Genomic DNA, 16,096 nt, shown 5'->3' on the forward strand with positions numbered 1-16,096 from the left:
AGAAGAAGAAGAAGAAGAAGAAGAAGAAGAAGAAGAAGAAGAAGAAGAAGAAGAAGAAGAAGAAGAAGAAGAAGAAGAAGAAGAAGAAGAAGAAAGAAAGAAAGAAAGAAAGAAAGAAAGAAAGAAAGAAAGAAAGAAAGAAAGAAAAAAGAAAAACGACCAAGAGGTTATAATGACAACATTAAAGGTACAGTTCAAGAAGAAAGCCATGAGAAGTCCTGTTCACAATCTGCCATGAAACATGGGTTTGGGGACACAGCAAACATGCGGCGAAAAGGACAATGATCAGGTGAGATTCCAAATACAGTTTCCCCTTCACACAATAATACACAGTGGTGGCAGCATCATGTTGCGGGGATACTTTTTCCTCTGTTTTACCTGAGATAGGGCTAATGGGAAAGTGAATGAAGATGAATGCTAAAACAGCGAACATTAGACAAAACAAAAAATCATGACATAAAAATCATATCTGAAATGTAAAATTTCGTGATATATATATATAGCATATATAGCATATAGCATAATGAAATATGAATCCCAAAAACTCCAATCAAACTAGATACATGCAGCGGGCACGACAATAAGGAACAGACAGACACAAACGACATGTTTTAATTTTACAGCTATACCTCCATCAGCTTTGATTGGGATTTGGTAAATTATTATTTGTTAACATTTTTCCTTTGACAAATAAAATTATCAGTGTCTAGAATTAGTTTTAAATCACATTGTCTCTATTTAAAACCTGTTTTTTTGTCTCTCTCAAGTCAAGACAGAACCCTCCCTGTCCCTCTTGTGGATGCCCAGCAGGTGTCGCTGCCCGCAGGCTTGCAAAGCCACACAGCAGCAGCAGCAGCAACAGAGTGCGTGTCTGCCTGTCACCCAGGGGCCCCGTGTCAACAGCAGAGGGAAGAAGAAGACAGACACGTAGAGGAGGAAATCAGAAAATAACGGCGCTGCAGAAATGGACCTGCGCTCTGAGCTGCTCAAGTCCATATGGTACGGTTTTACTGCCCTGGATCTAGAGAAGAGTGGGAAGGTGTCCAAGTCTCAGCTGAAGGTGAGTGGAAAGTCCTCTAACTTGAAGATGGGGGGTTCGGGGACGGGGAAACAAAATTATCTTTTTGTGTCTGAGGTGAAGATTGACAGACGTTGTGATGTTGCTTCATTTCCTACAAGGGTCCACTTTCAACAGATAAAAGTTTGTCAGGTACACAAGTAAATTTAACAAATAATTGCTGTTTACCTATAGAGTGTGTTCAGCTGTGTACTTCAGGAAATGAGAGCGAACTGTCTGATTTCCATCACATTTCCTGTGCAAAGCAGCTTTACTTTAAACTGCGGCAACGAGGAACAATTTTGTTCCTTATATTTCCAGTGAAATGCTTACAGTGCTGAAAAGAAAGCACAATATGCACCTCTGTGTGGCAGGCAGGCAGGCAGCACGAGTTTGCTCTGTCTGCATGTGAATGGGATCCGTCATCATCAACGCTTGGGCCTCAGTGTGCCATCTTGTAGTGCAAAGGGACCTCTGGCACTGGAGAGCAGCCTCGTTGAATAGAGTATGTTCCCAGCATGTACGTCAAACAGGACATTGTTGCATGTGAGGGCAAGGACAAAGTGGAAACATGCTGGCGATTGTTGCGTCTCGCTGTAGGGCTTCAATAAAGCCACTGTGCTTCTTTCTCTCTCTCTCTCTCTTTTCTTTTTTGTTGCTCTCATTGTTATGTCACTTTTTCTCAGTGTGGCTCAGGCTCTGTTTTCCAGCCACCACCATGTTTCTGCTACGTCGTCCAGAGCTCCTGGCTTACAGCGAGTCAGCCTTATGACTTGGCTTATCCCACCTCCACCCCTCCATCGTCGGCATCATGCAGCTCATGTACAGGCACCATGTTCTGTGTGGAGGCGAGCACTTTGCATGCTGTGGCCTCAAAAAGTTAACAGACGTTGTAGAGAACTGGAGACTGGAGACAGGATGTGGTTATGGCTCAGCACGCAGAAACTAGGTGCCTGATATCGTGCAGCAGATGTCTCAAGATGTTGCACTCCCTCAGCGACAGAAATAAAATAAAGGGGAAAAAGTTGTGCTTGGCTAGAAGCGTAATAGTGGTAACTCTACCACATTAACCCAATATAAACAGATCAAATTAGATATCTTTCCCCCCTTTACTCTTCATTTTGGTGCAACATCTGCCAATAATCTGTCGTTTTTATCTTGTTAATTTCACATTTCATGAGGCCATACCGGTCCAGACTGCAAACAATTAGCACCTATGAACATGTTAACATCATATGGTTAGACAACAAAATTAGAGCCATGATCTCATTTTCAGACTCGGTTCATCCCTTTTCTGCACGCTGCTACAGGAAACACTGCTCAGAAAAAGCACCAATACTGTACCGCCAAGGGAAGTGCATGCATCGAGTGTCGCACACATGGTGCAACATGAGAAGTTGTGTGTTATTAGCTGTGACAAAACTATTAACTACATTGGATGTGAGGGTGTTTTTAACGGACATATTAAAAGAACACATAAGAATAGACCACTGTCAGTTCATGAACTTTTCGAATGTGTTATCATAAACAAAACTGCCCTTTTCTTGGCCCTCTTACAGGCATAAAAGAGCAAACACTGTTTAGCGTGAAGAGCCATTAGTGAGGTTTATGCCAAATTTTACTTCTGCGGGTGTTGAATAAGATTTTGTCCAAAACATGAAGAAGTATCATCTGAAAATTTGCTAAAGCCTTAAGCCAGATTAATATAAACACATACAGGATTCTAACATTTTCTTGAAACTTGTATACAAATTAAAGTTTCTGTCCATGTTGATCTATTTCCAGATGGCATCCTTTATCTTTGATTTGCCATTTGACAAGTTAGCTTTTAGTCAAATTTATTGATTGACTGTTTTTTTTATTATTATTTACTGACAGAGCCGATGGATAAATGCAAAAGTAAAAATTATTTCTTTTTTACTTTTGCATTGAACTTGGTTCTTAGTTCTGGATTTTAACCAAATTATGTTGCTCTCAATGAAAAAAAAACAAACAAAAAAAAAAGAAGTGAAATCAATGCTAACTCAGAAGCCAACCTCATTTTGTGCATTTTATGATTTCTGGGAAACCATTTTACGTCCCAATTGAGGAAACATTTTAGTTAGTAAAAGTATATAATTTAGAAATAGATTTGCAAGAAAACTTGAACAATATTAGCAGGAGCGTTAAGCATTGACAGATCATCTAAATTCTCTCGATACATTAACTCCGTCAAAATAAGAACTGCTGCTGTCTACAAATGCGCAACAACATGTAATTTGTTCAAGGTCAAGTAGATGTGGGTTACTGGATATTGGATTCAAAAACTACCACCTCTGGCAAAGAACCAGCAACACATTTTTTTCCCCATTTGTTTTGCTCTGCTTTGCTGTGGTGGAAATGTTGTATGTTTCTCTGTGCAAACTAAGTAGCCAGAACGAATAGTACAACACTCACCGTTTAACTGCAGCTTAATTAATTAGACGATGTTTGTTTTGTTCTGTTTATTTTGTGAGATCAGACAGAATAGATTTTTAAACTCTTTGGTTGTGAGTTTTCAGAGTATTTTACGCTGATGTTTATTGAGAATTGTGTGACTTTGTGGGCGTGTTTAAAGACTCATAAAAGGTTGCGTGAAACCTGAATTGTTCAGAGCAATGCATAGGCGGTGATCTGATATGCTGCTCTCCTTTCTGCAGCAATCATTCAAACCCAGGACTCTGTCTGATCTGTCTTTGTTGACGTTTTTTTTTTTTTCACTTCACACACCTAAAGAAGAAGAAATTATCAAAAATCTGAAGCAGAAAACTATCAACATGGCCGCTCAGGTCTTTTAAGAAAGAGCATAACCTTCAAAATAAAACCCCACAGATTTCAAAGGGTTAAAACTAAACTATATCTCAGCAGTACAGAAGTACTGACCGTGTTGGTAGCTTCCTGCATATCCTCTTACATAACAGCAGTTTTTCTAAACATTGTATAAATGCATGTTTTACTTTTGTAATCTTTTACAGGCTATCAGAGGGTTAAATATAAGTTACATCTCTTACAGTGCTGCATCTTCATGTTAAATAGCCTGTAATGCACAAAACAAACATAATTAATCCGAATATATCTCGAGGATATTAGACTTTTTTCAGGACATAAAGGGGAAAAAAGCATCTTTAGAAAAACCAAAAGTGTGTTATCCGGACAATCAACCACACAGCTGAGACACACATGCCACCAAAGTTCACAGATGCTTGAACTTACTTACCCGAGCATAAAATCTCACATTTGTCTTATTTAACTAACTGCTTTGAGAAACACAATGTAGCTCATGTTGAACAAACATGGTAAATTGATCTATTTCTACTCATTGTGTTTTATTCTTTTTGCTGCACTATCTCTGGAAAGGCAAGCAAGAGTAAAAGCCAAACTTAATGTCTTTCTATGCACTATTTTCTTGATTTCTTGCAGCTTCTTGCAGATTTTTATGTTTTACTGCTTTGCAAACTGATAATGAGTGCAAAAAAGACAAACATCTGTAACGTCGTCTTAAAGCTTTCCTGCCCTGGTTATCAATCTGAAACATGAACAAAATCGCATCTAGTGAAAGGATGCAGAAATCGATTAAAGGGAAAAGACTTCCTACAACAAAATAAAAATAGCAAAATGTGCTTTATCTCAGATTTATCCAGTGATCTGTGGATGAAGTTCAAAGTAGCAATGCGTTCGTCTCAGAATCTGAGCAGAAAAACAGTTTTGAAAACTTTTAGCAGGTGTGATGCTCGTTAAACAACGTGCTGAAATCATACTTACCATGCATAATGTCGCAATTATAGTGTTTTTTTTTAAGTTGAAAAGATATTAAATGTCTGAAAGTTACGCCAGCAGGCATGGGATCTCAGTATCAGAACCTGTCTAAAAATAGGCACTGAAAAAGAGAATTTGGCACCAAGCTGCTCAAAAGTACTTAGATTAGGAAACAGCATGAGCCACTCATGACGTTTCTACTACAACAGTTTGCGGAAAATGTTAACATTTTTCTGCTTCAGCCAGTGATTTTGAAGGCCAGGATGCAGCTGAAGTTTAAAAAAACAAGTTTACTCTTAGAAGAAGATGTTGTCCTTAGTATTGGACTAGCATTTCTCAAAATGGATGGTTCAAATTTTCTAAAAGTCTTTCATGCTGTGTTTATTCATGTATTTTCGTTAATCGTTACAGCATCTTGTGAACTTGTCTCTTTTTGTCTCTAAAGATCTGGATAAATCTTATCTTTGTTTGAAGTGTTTTAACCCTGCATTTTGTGTTTGTTTTTTTTAAACGCCGTGTTTACAGAAATTAATGAGATTAAACCATTTCATCAGTTCGATAGAAATAAATCTTCTCTTCTGTTTTGTGAAGGTTTTTTTTTTCTCTTTGATTTTTCAGGTTCTGTCTCACAACCTTTGCACAGTCCTGAGCATCCCGCATGACCCCGTGGCTTTGGAGGAGCACTTCAGGGATGACGACGACGGCCCCGTTTCCAGTCAGGGTTACATGCCATATCTCAACAAATACATCCTCGATAAGGTGAACGCACGCAGCACAGCTTTATTTCTCCTGGTGTTCCAAGGAGCTTTAGAACATTTTTAATCGCTACATCTGTCTGCTGCTGCTTCAGGTTGTGGAAGGCTCCTTTAATAAGGAAAACGTAGACGAGCTTTGCTGGACTCTTACGGCGAAGAAGAACTACCAGCCAGACAGAAGCAGCATCTCAGTTCTGCCAGACCGGGACGCTTTTCGACTGTGGTGTCTTTTTAACTTTCTCTCCGAAGACAAATACCCGTTGGTTATGGTTCCAGATGAGGTGGGTTCAACCAGAAGGTGGATAAATCTACTGCACACCTAATTATGAAGCTGGATCTTCAGAAAGCCACTGAGTTGGAAGCGGGTGAAACTCTGCTGCTTTCCACCATGGGACACAGTGCACTTTTTGTGCCGCAATGTGGGCTTGATTCTCACTCGTAAACACCCGTTTTGGTTTCCTGTCATGCATTTTTTTTTCACCCGCTGCCAAGAGAAAGCCCCAAATTTCAGAGTCAGAGTGTTTGCTTTAACTCAGGGTGTGAGAAAACATCATTCAGCTTTATTTTGGTATGTTTTTCACTCTGGCACCACTGTACCAAAAATAATGCTACAGTGAGACTGACTGTGTTACTATATAGGTTTGGCAAAAGAAAAAAAAAAATAGCGTGTTGAAGTTGCATGCACGATACAGTTAGCAAGTCAGGAAACATTTCACTGCCATGTTAGTAATAATACTGGCAAAGAAGTGATTTATTTTTTTTTATATTTGGTTTTGATAAGAAAAACGTAAAACTTCGGCAAGAACAAGCTTAAATCCCAAATGTTCAACAAGATATTACTTTAATCAAAGTTCCATACACAGAGACTCCTTTTAAAGAAAACGTTTCTTGTTGCAAACGCCAGCGGCTCAAACAGATCTTCTCCCTCTTTGTTCAGGTGGAGTACCTCCTGAAGAAGATATGCATGGCGATGAGCATCGAGTTCAACTGCGTTGAGCTCGATGACTTCTTCTCTCAGGACTCGGGGCATCAGAATGGCATCACCGTCTGGGTCTTTCTCCAGATGATGAACTCTGGGAAAATAACCCGAGCCATCGACAAGAGCATCACCAGCATGGCGATAGAGGAGGTGTACAGGGAGATAGTCGGCGATGTCCTCAAAGAGGTAGGCGGACAGAAAAGTGCTTCCTTTTGTGCCAGGCTTTGCGTCCGTGAAGTTACAAGTGTGCGTTGATTTGGATTCAGGGTTATCTGTGGAAGAAAGGCCAGCTAAGGAGAAACTGGAAGGAACGCTGGTTCACTTTGAGGCCCAGCAACCTGTCCTACTACACTGGAGAGGACCGCAAGGACTGCCAAGGCAATATAGTCCTGGACGGGAACTGCTGCGTGGAGGTAAGCGGAGAACATGGCTGATTTTCCTGTTTCTCTGAAAAAAGGAAAGCTAAAGGTGGGGACTTCCCTAAAATGCAGAAAGTTCTCCAGAGAGGACAGTAGAATAGTTACGTATCTAACTGCTTTTATATGCTGTGCTTTTCTTTTAAATGTGGATTTTGAAACAAAGCAGCAGCTAAATAAAATCACTCAAATGCTCCCTGACGGAAATAAAACGTTAGATGGGATATTTCTTGAAAGTGGTTTCTAAAAAGAAGTGAATCCTTTTAGACTATTTGTCTCCTGGCGTCTCTTCACCTTGGAGCGGTGCTGCTGCAAGTTTCTGTAAAATGAGCAAACTGTAACTTGTTTAACTTGTTCACATCATTTCCCTTTACTGCTCATACTTGATGGCACTCGATGGGTTCAAATATCTTCAGGTTACTCAGCTGAGTTCTCAGAAACAAGAGCAAAACGAAGCAGACAAAGGCTCTCAGAGCAGCTTATATTCAATATGTATGCAATTGTGTTTTGTCTGATTCTTGAAGCAATACAATTTTGCAGTAGTTAAATGCATTATATTTTGGATAAAGACACAGTTATACCTCAGTGTACGGTGACAGTTCAGATCAGATAGTGTCAGACAAACGTCCTTCCAAACCCACAATGGTATTTTAAAGCTGCGTAATCATAGCGGCTTGACTAAAAAAAAATCCCAGGTGATAATTCTCTTTCAAACTTTCCAGTCGTGTACCAACATTTTAAATTAATGCTGCTGATATTCTCTCTACAATCTACGGCCTAGTGTAGCGTCATCAGCCGTCAGTTACGAGAAAACGCTTCGCCCATCATCCAAAATGCTTCTTCAGTTCAGATCATGACTGGAAGTGGGAAGTTTATAAGTTGTACTCGGAACAATCTCACTAATGTGACCAATAAAAGTTAGAATCGGGACGCGTTAGTACACTGGCTGTGTTGATCATCCATACATTTTCCTAATGATGCAGTGAGAGTTGTTTTGGTCACATGTCAGAAGCAGTGAACAAACCGCCTGGGAAGATGAGGTTAGATGTTACAGAGATGAAATCTGAGGCCACCTTGACAGATAAAATGAAAGAAGCGAGAGAAGCCGCACATCCTCAAGAAACAAGAGAAGAAATCCTGTTGTCTTCTGCTTAAGAATTTAGCAACGCTGCTTTCTATGTTCACCTAACTTCAGATTTAACTGATCGGACATAAACAAAGCAAAAATCCCGTAACAATCTACAGCTGTTTTCTTTGTGATTTACTTGAGTCAAGCAATAACGCTTTGCTTTTAAATAACCTTTTTGGCCGGTTGGCTGGACTTTTCCTGCTAACGTTCCTGTTATACTGGGTACCACAAACCTGAAAGTGACCACTTCTTAGAAAGCAAACAAAGGACTTCTAATGACAAAAACCACAAAACTCACATTTTTTTGTTATATATTTTAACTACAATCTTTCAGAATAAAGGAGGTTCAAATTACAAATAAACGTTTTCAGTCTTGGAGAGTCCTTCCAGTGATAATACAGAGAGACTGAAAAGTATCAGATCAATGATAATACTTGTCCTTCAGTCGAAGACAGACTACGAAATATGTAGTCTGAGCGAGAAATCAGCAGAAATGCATAATTTCTGCCACGTTTGATTCAAGTTTATGGCCAGTTATCTGGCTGTATCAGGCACAAAGTACCGTAACCTGTTTTGGTGAGTGTAAAATCATGCAACATTATAATATAAACTTTTATAAAAAACTTTTTTATGCTTAATTAATGTAAATAAAAATACAATTTAATCTTAAGGTGTCCATAAGACTAACGAGTCCAATTTCTATGCAGAAATTTTTCATCATATTAATTCAAGACGACAGTCCAGTCATATAAAGAGATTCAAACTAAATTACATGAATGATTGTAGTTCTAATAAAATGCAGTCTGTAGCGCCACCTAGTTATGAAAGTATCAATCTAAGCTGGCTGCATGGAGATTGTGGCCTGCGGCATCCTGAGCAAGCATGTGGCGACAGCGGAAAGGAACAACTCCCTTTTAGCAGTAAGAAACCTCCAGTTAATCCAGTAAATAAAGTCAAAACTATCTACGTCCAGACGAAGAACAGAGTGATACAAGAAACGTGGAGTAAAGAATCTTGGAAGAGAGACAGATTGCTAACATTAGCTAGCTAGCTTTGCCAACCTCACTTACATACAGTTTACATTTCTTTGTGCTTAGTTTCTAAGTGGAGGTCAAATGTACAAGTCGCTTTTTGCTTTCTTCTTTCTGCATGTTGGTTTACAGATATACTCTCTACAGTAGCCAATTAGTAGTCAAATTATATTGCTGAAGATTTTGGAGCCGTCTTGTTAAAGAACTACTTCTCATTTTCTTGGAGTTTGAGTTAAAGAGGTTGGGGATGGTTGACAACCATAACAAAAATGCATATTTAGCCATGAGTCACGTGATTGCTTGGATTCGAACCGAGACGTCCAATAAAAGCAAGGACGTCAACAAATGCATTTATTCTCGCAACTTACCAATATTCGCTTGGCTGAACTCGAAATAAAATCCTCAAAGTTCGAGACCAGGACAAGACGGGGTCTAAATGCATCCGAGACGAGACTGAGACCATCGATAATGGCGACTGGAACACTACAACACCAACATGTATTATTTAAATTCTCTACATTTATGTGTTTGACCAGGTGCTGCCTGACCGAGATGGGAAGAGGTGCATGTTTTGCTTGAAGACCTTGTCCAAAACCTACGAAATGAGTGCTTCGGACACCAAACAAAGACAGGAGTGGACGGCAGGTCAGAGAGGACGCTTCTGTTCTTTGAGTCGCACAGCAAAATATGAAGACCTTAACCTTCATCCTCTTCGCCTTCACAGCCATTCAAACGGCCATCAGGCTGCACGTGGAGGGCAAAACATCTCTGCATAAAGACCTGAAGCTGAAGAGGCGAGAGCAGCGAGAGCAGCGGGAGAAACGACGGCAAGCCAAAGAGGAGGAGCTGCAGAGGCTGCGGGCCTTGCAGGAGGAAAGGGAGCGTAAGCTGGCGGAGCTGGATCTCCTGAAGGAGGCGCAGAAGCAGGCGCAGGTCCTGATGGACCAGGACGAGCAGAGGAGACGCCAGCAGCACGAGCAGCTCCAGCGCACTCTGGAGATTCAGCTCCGCGAGGCGGAGGAGGTGAGCGGGGCAGGAGAACAGAGGAGAGTATTTAAAGAGCACAATGGAGGAACTCTGGTAACTTTTTTTTCCTTCTTTTCCGCCGCTCTACAGGCCAGAGTTAGCATGCAGGCCGAGATGGCTCTGAAGGAGGAGGAAGCAGAGCGGCAGAGGAAGAGGATCCAGGAGCTGGAGGAGATGCAGAAGCGTCTGGAGGAGGCGCTGCAGCAGGAGATTAAAGCCAGGCTGGATGAGGAGGGCTCCCGTTACGCTCAGGCGAGGTAGATGTTACAAAAACACATTCATGCATGCAGCTGTGGGCCGAAGAGACTCTTTTGTGTGGAGACAGTAGATTTCAAGCTCTGGGGTTCATGCGGGGTTATGTTCCTGAGGAAGTCGGCCTGCGTGGCAGAGGAAGTTGGCAGCTGTTTGTCTGTACTCAGTGCTAATTCAGCTGAAAGCCCCCGATCACACAGTTCACCTTGCACGTTTATCTTGTCTTTCGTCTTCAGGTTACTGGCTGAGGAGGAGGAGAAAATGAAGGCGCTAATGGCCCTGCAGGAGGAGCAGGAGGAGTACATCGTGAAGACCCAGAGGGAAAAACAGGAGCTAAAGCAGGAAATGGAAGTCAAGTCTCGGGCCCTGGATGAGGCACAGAGGCAGCTGGAGGAGGTCCGAGCCAACAGACACAGGGTTGACCAGGATGTAGTGGTGAGTGGAAAAAAACACAACACACACACACAGCCCATATAAGTCCTTCACTTCTCAGAGTAAAATGTGTCAGAACGCAGAGCTGAACTCCAACAAAAGACAGCAAAAAATATTCCTTTAACAGAGTGTGATTCATTTCTTTTATTAGCTGGAATTATACATGTTTGATATTTGTAATAATAAAGGGCAGCTGTGTCATTCCAGTCAGGGACTGACAGAAAGGCCAAAAAGCAGCGCTAGTTGCCACAATGAACAAGATTGACTCGAATCATGTCTTGGTCAATAACGGAGCAGAAAATGCTGACGGGAAAAGGGATTCTTGAAAAAAACAGAAACTAACTTTCTTTTTTGAGTTAGATGGGGCCTCCTATAAAATTAGAGATGTGCCATTTAATCAGACTTTTTCCCTCGATCTGGAAATCTCTTTTCTTCCTTTTATCTAATCAGTGTTCATCCATCCAAGTAATTGGATTGAAGTTTAAAAACAATCAGATAAGCGTTTCCTTTGATACTTTACTACATAAGTGGGTCTATTTTTGTATCTTCTGTTGGATTAAAACTTCAACCCTTGTCAAAGAACCTGCAAAACATGTTTCCTTCTTGTCCTTGAAAAAACATAATCCAGCGAGGAAAGGCCTAATCTGTGCATCTCTATGCAAATGTTCGCAGTGAAAACTAAACAAAGAAACGTTTATTTAGGTCTGAACAACCAGGACTACTATCACAAAATTGTAACCTTCAGAATTAGAAGTTTAATTATGTCTTTTTTTTTAATGTTTTTGTAAAATCTTTCAACAAAAATAAACAAAAACAGGCATCTCAAAGCACTTACCAAGACAATCAAATGCAGTTAGAAATATGTAGTTAAATCAGTCCATATATACAGATTCAGATTTACCTATATTCCAGTTTTATCCTTATTACACAATTAAATCAATTCAGTTCATTATGCCAATTGGTAAAAAATTATTTTGTCTATCTAAAGAGATCCAGCCAATGAGTCAGTGACTTTGCAGCAGTCTGTCCCACTAAAGCAGGATGTGGCGACAGTGGACGGAGTCGTTAACGTTGCAAATAGCCCCCTGATCGTCAGCGTGCAGGAGGCAACGGCGGGAGGGAAAGTTACTCTGAATTTCATGGTTGTGAATTAATCAGAATATCAATCAGATTAGTGTGTAGCTGGCTGTGACTGGTGGATGGTCATACTGGTTTCTTCCTGTTAAGAAGAAAGATTGATGCCTCCTCAGGATGTGGGTTGTGAGCTTCTCTGTCGAACAGCAGAATCATAATGACATAATATAATAAAGTCAGTTTGATGGTTTTAATATTTTTTGTACTGCGTGAAATGATACCAAAATATGATTTTGATGCAGTTGTTCTCAATGTCTTTCATCTGCTGGTCTTGTAAAGTGAGCTGAGATGATATTTTGTGCTCCTCTTGGTTCAAAGATGATTTAGAGGGTTTCTCTCTTCCCGCAACAGGCTGCTCAGAGGAAACTTCGCCAGGCGAGCACCAACGTCAAACACTGGAACGTCCAGATGAACAGACTGATGCGGCCGATTGGACCAGGCGGTGAGATTGGATCTTAGTCTAGGGAGCGTTGGAGGCTGAATTAAATGTCCCTTTTGAGCTGATCTGGTTCACTTCATGCTATGTCTTAGAGGAGTTCTGGTTAAATTGCCTCTTTGGTGTTCATAGTTTGCTGTCATGGTTTTCTAAAACCCATGTCAGTCTTGTGTAAGGAAATGTGGCTTTATTTTTCTGTAAATCTACAAGCAGTGTGTCGCTTGGGGTTATATTAGTTTAGAGGAGTAATACTCTCTTATTAGCAGAAATCAGAACCACAATCAATGACTATTTAATATAAGGCTTTATAAAAATAGTAAACAGATGTCATGGTGAAAATACTGATTCAACAAAATGAGCGGATGTGGTTTAAGTACGTGGGTTCAAATAAAACGTAGTTGCTGTCAGATCCAACATGGGAGGAGGAAGAGGTGAGTTGGGTCTGAAATGGTGATGTTCGCTGGCGAAGGAGCGAATTGACCTGCAGCCTTTTTATCTGCAGTTGCAGCAGGGAGTATCCTGCAATGCAACCAACAGTGTCAGATATAAAAACAAAAAAAAAGTGAAGCTTTTCTTACTAAAGTTACTCAGCAAGATATTTTTTTTTCTCTAAAAGAGACAACATAAGTACCAGGTAAAGTGCTCTAGATAAATATTTCTCCCGACTATTGAAGATTTATCAAATCTTTTCTTTGGACTTGGGATGCTTTTTCACTCGTTTTCACTCCAGCATGTGGCCATTTTGACTGGAATGTCATTTTGTTTAAGCCACTTTACGCTGACCTATGACTCACTGAGGCATGAAAAGGCTGCCAAGCTCAAAGAATGAAACAGTGTTTGTATCAACACATAACAGACAAGTTTGCAAAGAGCCATTTTCAAATTGAATCTTAAGGCTCTTTGTAAGTAGCAGCCCATTTCACGGACACAACTTGTTCCCATTTATTTCGCTGAATCCATTGTAAAATTTCCAGAAATTACAATTTTTTTTGCTTCCGCAAGGTTTTTCCTCAAAAGAGCTAAAACGAAAAGTCGAGGATCAGCTAACAGCTCGTGCATTTTCAGGCCCAGCATCAGGCTGGAGCTGGATTTTTCCTGTTGCTTCATGACATGACAGTCAGATATTTATCATCTGCTCGAAATTACGAGACTTCTTCTTTCGTCTCCTTTTTTTTGTGCACTTTCTCTCGTTTTAAGAGCAGAGCAGCACAATAAGGTCCAGAAAACATGACAGAAAATTAGGATGAAAGAAATCTTTGAAAGACCTTTTAAATGGCTGAACGTCTTTTTAAGGAAACTCCTTGGAAGCAAGTTACACAAATTCTACTTTACTTTTACATAGAAGTCTACAAAGTAGGTGTGACTCAACTCAGTTTTAAATATACTTCCTCCATAGTGTTTTTTTGGGTTTTTTTTTTTGCTGTCTAACATATTAATTTCCTCTTTGCCACTTCTTCCGCCCAAACAGTTTACTATGTCCTCCGTAGGCTTCACAAAAACTCAGTTTTTCCCTCTGATTTCCATATTCTTTTTGTTTTTCTTTACAGAGAAAAGACCGTCTCTGGGCAGCTCTTTCCAGTCCTTCCAGATCCCGACACAGCGGGACCCCGGGTTGCGTCTCCGAAGGAAATCTGGATCGGAGGATCAGAGCGAGGAGAGCAAAGAGAACGTGGACAACAGGACCGGGTGCGACTTGGAGAAGCGGCACTCGCACGCCTCCAATGGAGACATGGACATCCCCTAATAGCATGAATCATCAGAGGCTGCTCTTTTTACCCCCGGCGGTGTTTTCTAACAGGAAGCTCAGTGAGACAAGTGTGAAAGGCTGCAGGACTTCTGCACTTAAAACTGAATTTTCTTTACTACTGTTTTTGTTGCAAGATGAATTTACTGACCTCAAATCCAAAACAGTAACCGTTTGAGACATTTCACAGAACATTGCTCAACTAATACTCCTACCACTTCTTATGTGAGGCCTGATGTGAACAGAGACGATACCTCGGAGCAAGTAAAAGGGCCTCTAAGTAAAAAAAAAAACAAAAGCAAAAACAAAATATAAAAAAAGAAGAAAGGTCCAGGCTGATGTTTTAGCAATGATGATTACAGACACGACATAAAGGAAGTTAATCCTTTGCGTAAATGAAGAAAGCTATCCCTGTGTCATTTTTACATATGTAATTTTCTGATTTGTTTTTTTTTTTTTTTTTTTTTTGGAATGTGAATTTGTGATGTACAGATCTGTTTAAGTATTAGTTAATAGCATCATTTCACTCCTGACAAACAGGAAATAGAGAGAGAGAGTTAGAAAGAGAGGGGAGGGGAGACAACTTCCTGTTTCTAATGTCACCTAACCCTTATGAGTGTAAATAAAAAGCAGTGAATCAATGTCTTAACTACTTTTAAAAAAATGTCTCTTTCATGAGCCTGTTTACGTGCAACAATGAATTTGCTGATCATCACACACATAAAGTACCTCCAGTGATGCATTTACAAAAGATTAGATGCAATGACTTTTTTTTTCTTGTACAAGCGAAGAAGTAAAATGCCAGGCAGGTTTCAGATTCGACGGTTTACGCCCACTCGGCTTTGTGTGAGCTGCAAGCCCTGCTTCACTTTGAATTTGGGCTTACATCATTTGTCAGTTTGCAATGTGTCACCGCCGACTAATTTGGTACCCTTTGCTCATTTATCCTGAGCGAACGGGGACATCGCCTGACTAAATGCTCTAACTACAGAACACGCATTTATGATTTAACCAGAATTACCTTTAAATAGGGGTTTTAAGGAAATTTTATTAATTATTTGGATTTGCCGTTACAAAAATAAGTGCTTCATAGCAAATTGGAGGCATTACAGTTACCTCTTCTTTTACATCAGAACTTGTGTTCTTAGTCATGATGGAAACTTTTTGGATTATAAAAAGATAACAATCAGCGACTAATGGCTCTAACAAAAAAATAAATAAATCTAAATATTCATATCTCTCTTCATGTTTATTACAGCATAATTAAATCTACAAGATTAAGTGTAAAAGTGCATTTTTAATTAAACTATTATATTAATTCTTCCAGAACTTGGTTTCTGGAAGAAAAAAAAATAACATTGCTGCCTTGCTTGATTAATCAGAAATCTGCCAAGGATATTTTTAAATCTTGCAATGTGAGGGCTTCAGGCTCGGATAATAAAACCAAACCAGTGCTGGTTGATCATTTGAGCTATTTGATGTAAGTTTTCCAGTAGTGCATAAACTCAAGAGTTAAGCTTGTCATGCAAGATGGCTCATGCTGCAAAAAACAAAAAACAAAAACGTTTTACATCTCTTGACTTTTTCTTAAAGGCTTTGTTATGTAGGATAAAATTTACTGTGAATACAACATGGCCAGTGCAAACACGTATGGAGCGATTTTTAACACAATTTGTCTTGATTAATACAATCAATTAAGTAAAAAAGACTGCTTGTGTTGCAAATATTTCAAGATGTCTTCGATGCATAATTATTCCCACCAGTTCACACCTAACCCAAAGCATGCCCTGACTTGAACCCAGGAGAGAGTGACAGAAGATATCTGAAAATGGTTGTATAAATAAGACACATTTCCAAGCAAAAGGTGTGCCAGGCTTTAAGGATCAGTCCAAAGAAGACCCACGGCTGTCGGTTCCTCTAAACAAGCTTCA

At 40.0% G+C, this 16,096-nt stretch overlaps 1 protein-coding gene across 1 annotated transcript; it reads left to right on the plus strand.

The window, feature by feature from the left end:
- Positions 1–141: 141 nt before the first annotated feature.
- LOC103467298 (DEF6 guanine nucleotide exchange factor) lies at positions 142–14,829 on the plus strand. Its single transcript, XM_008413547.2, has 12 exons — positions 142–289; positions 768–1,060; positions 5,450–5,590; positions 5,682–5,867; positions 6,524–6,751; positions 6,832–6,978; positions 9,678–9,786; positions 9,866–10,164; positions 10,258–10,424; positions 10,656–10,854; positions 12,337–12,427; positions 13,969–14,829. Exons 2-12 carry the CDS (start codon positions 965–967, stop codon positions 14,163–14,165), a joined length of 1,860 nt encoding a protein of 619 aa, XP_008411769.1. The 5' UTR covers positions 142–289; positions 768–964; the 3' UTR covers positions 14,166–14,829.
- The last annotated feature ends 1,267 nt before the right edge of the window (positions 14,830–16,096 follow it).

The sequence above is a fragment of the Poecilia reticulata genome, linkage group LG7 (assembly GCF_000633615.1).
Source record: "Poecilia reticulata strain Guanapo linkage group LG7, Guppy_female_1.0+MT, whole genome shotgun sequence".
Classification (NCBI taxonomy): domain Eukaryota; kingdom Metazoa; phylum Chordata; class Actinopteri; order Cyprinodontiformes; family Poeciliidae; genus Poecilia; species Poecilia reticulata.

What these genes read in the sequence shown, in the direction of transcription:
- LOC103467298 (XM_008413547.2), top strand. Translation starts at nt 965, where the DNA reads ATGGACCTGCGCTCTGAGCTGCTCAAGTCCATATGGTACGGTTTTACT. An exon ending in TCGGCGATGTCCTCAAAGAG is followed by an intron (nt 6,752 to 6,831) that starts GTAGGCGGACAG and finishes ATTTGGATTCAG; the next exon opens with GGTTATCTGTGGAAGAAAGG. An exon ending in TCCCGTTACGCTCAGGCGAG is followed by an intron (nt 10,425 to 10,655) that starts GTAGATGTTACA and finishes TTTCGTCTTCAG; the next exon opens with GTTACTGGCTGAGGAGGAGG.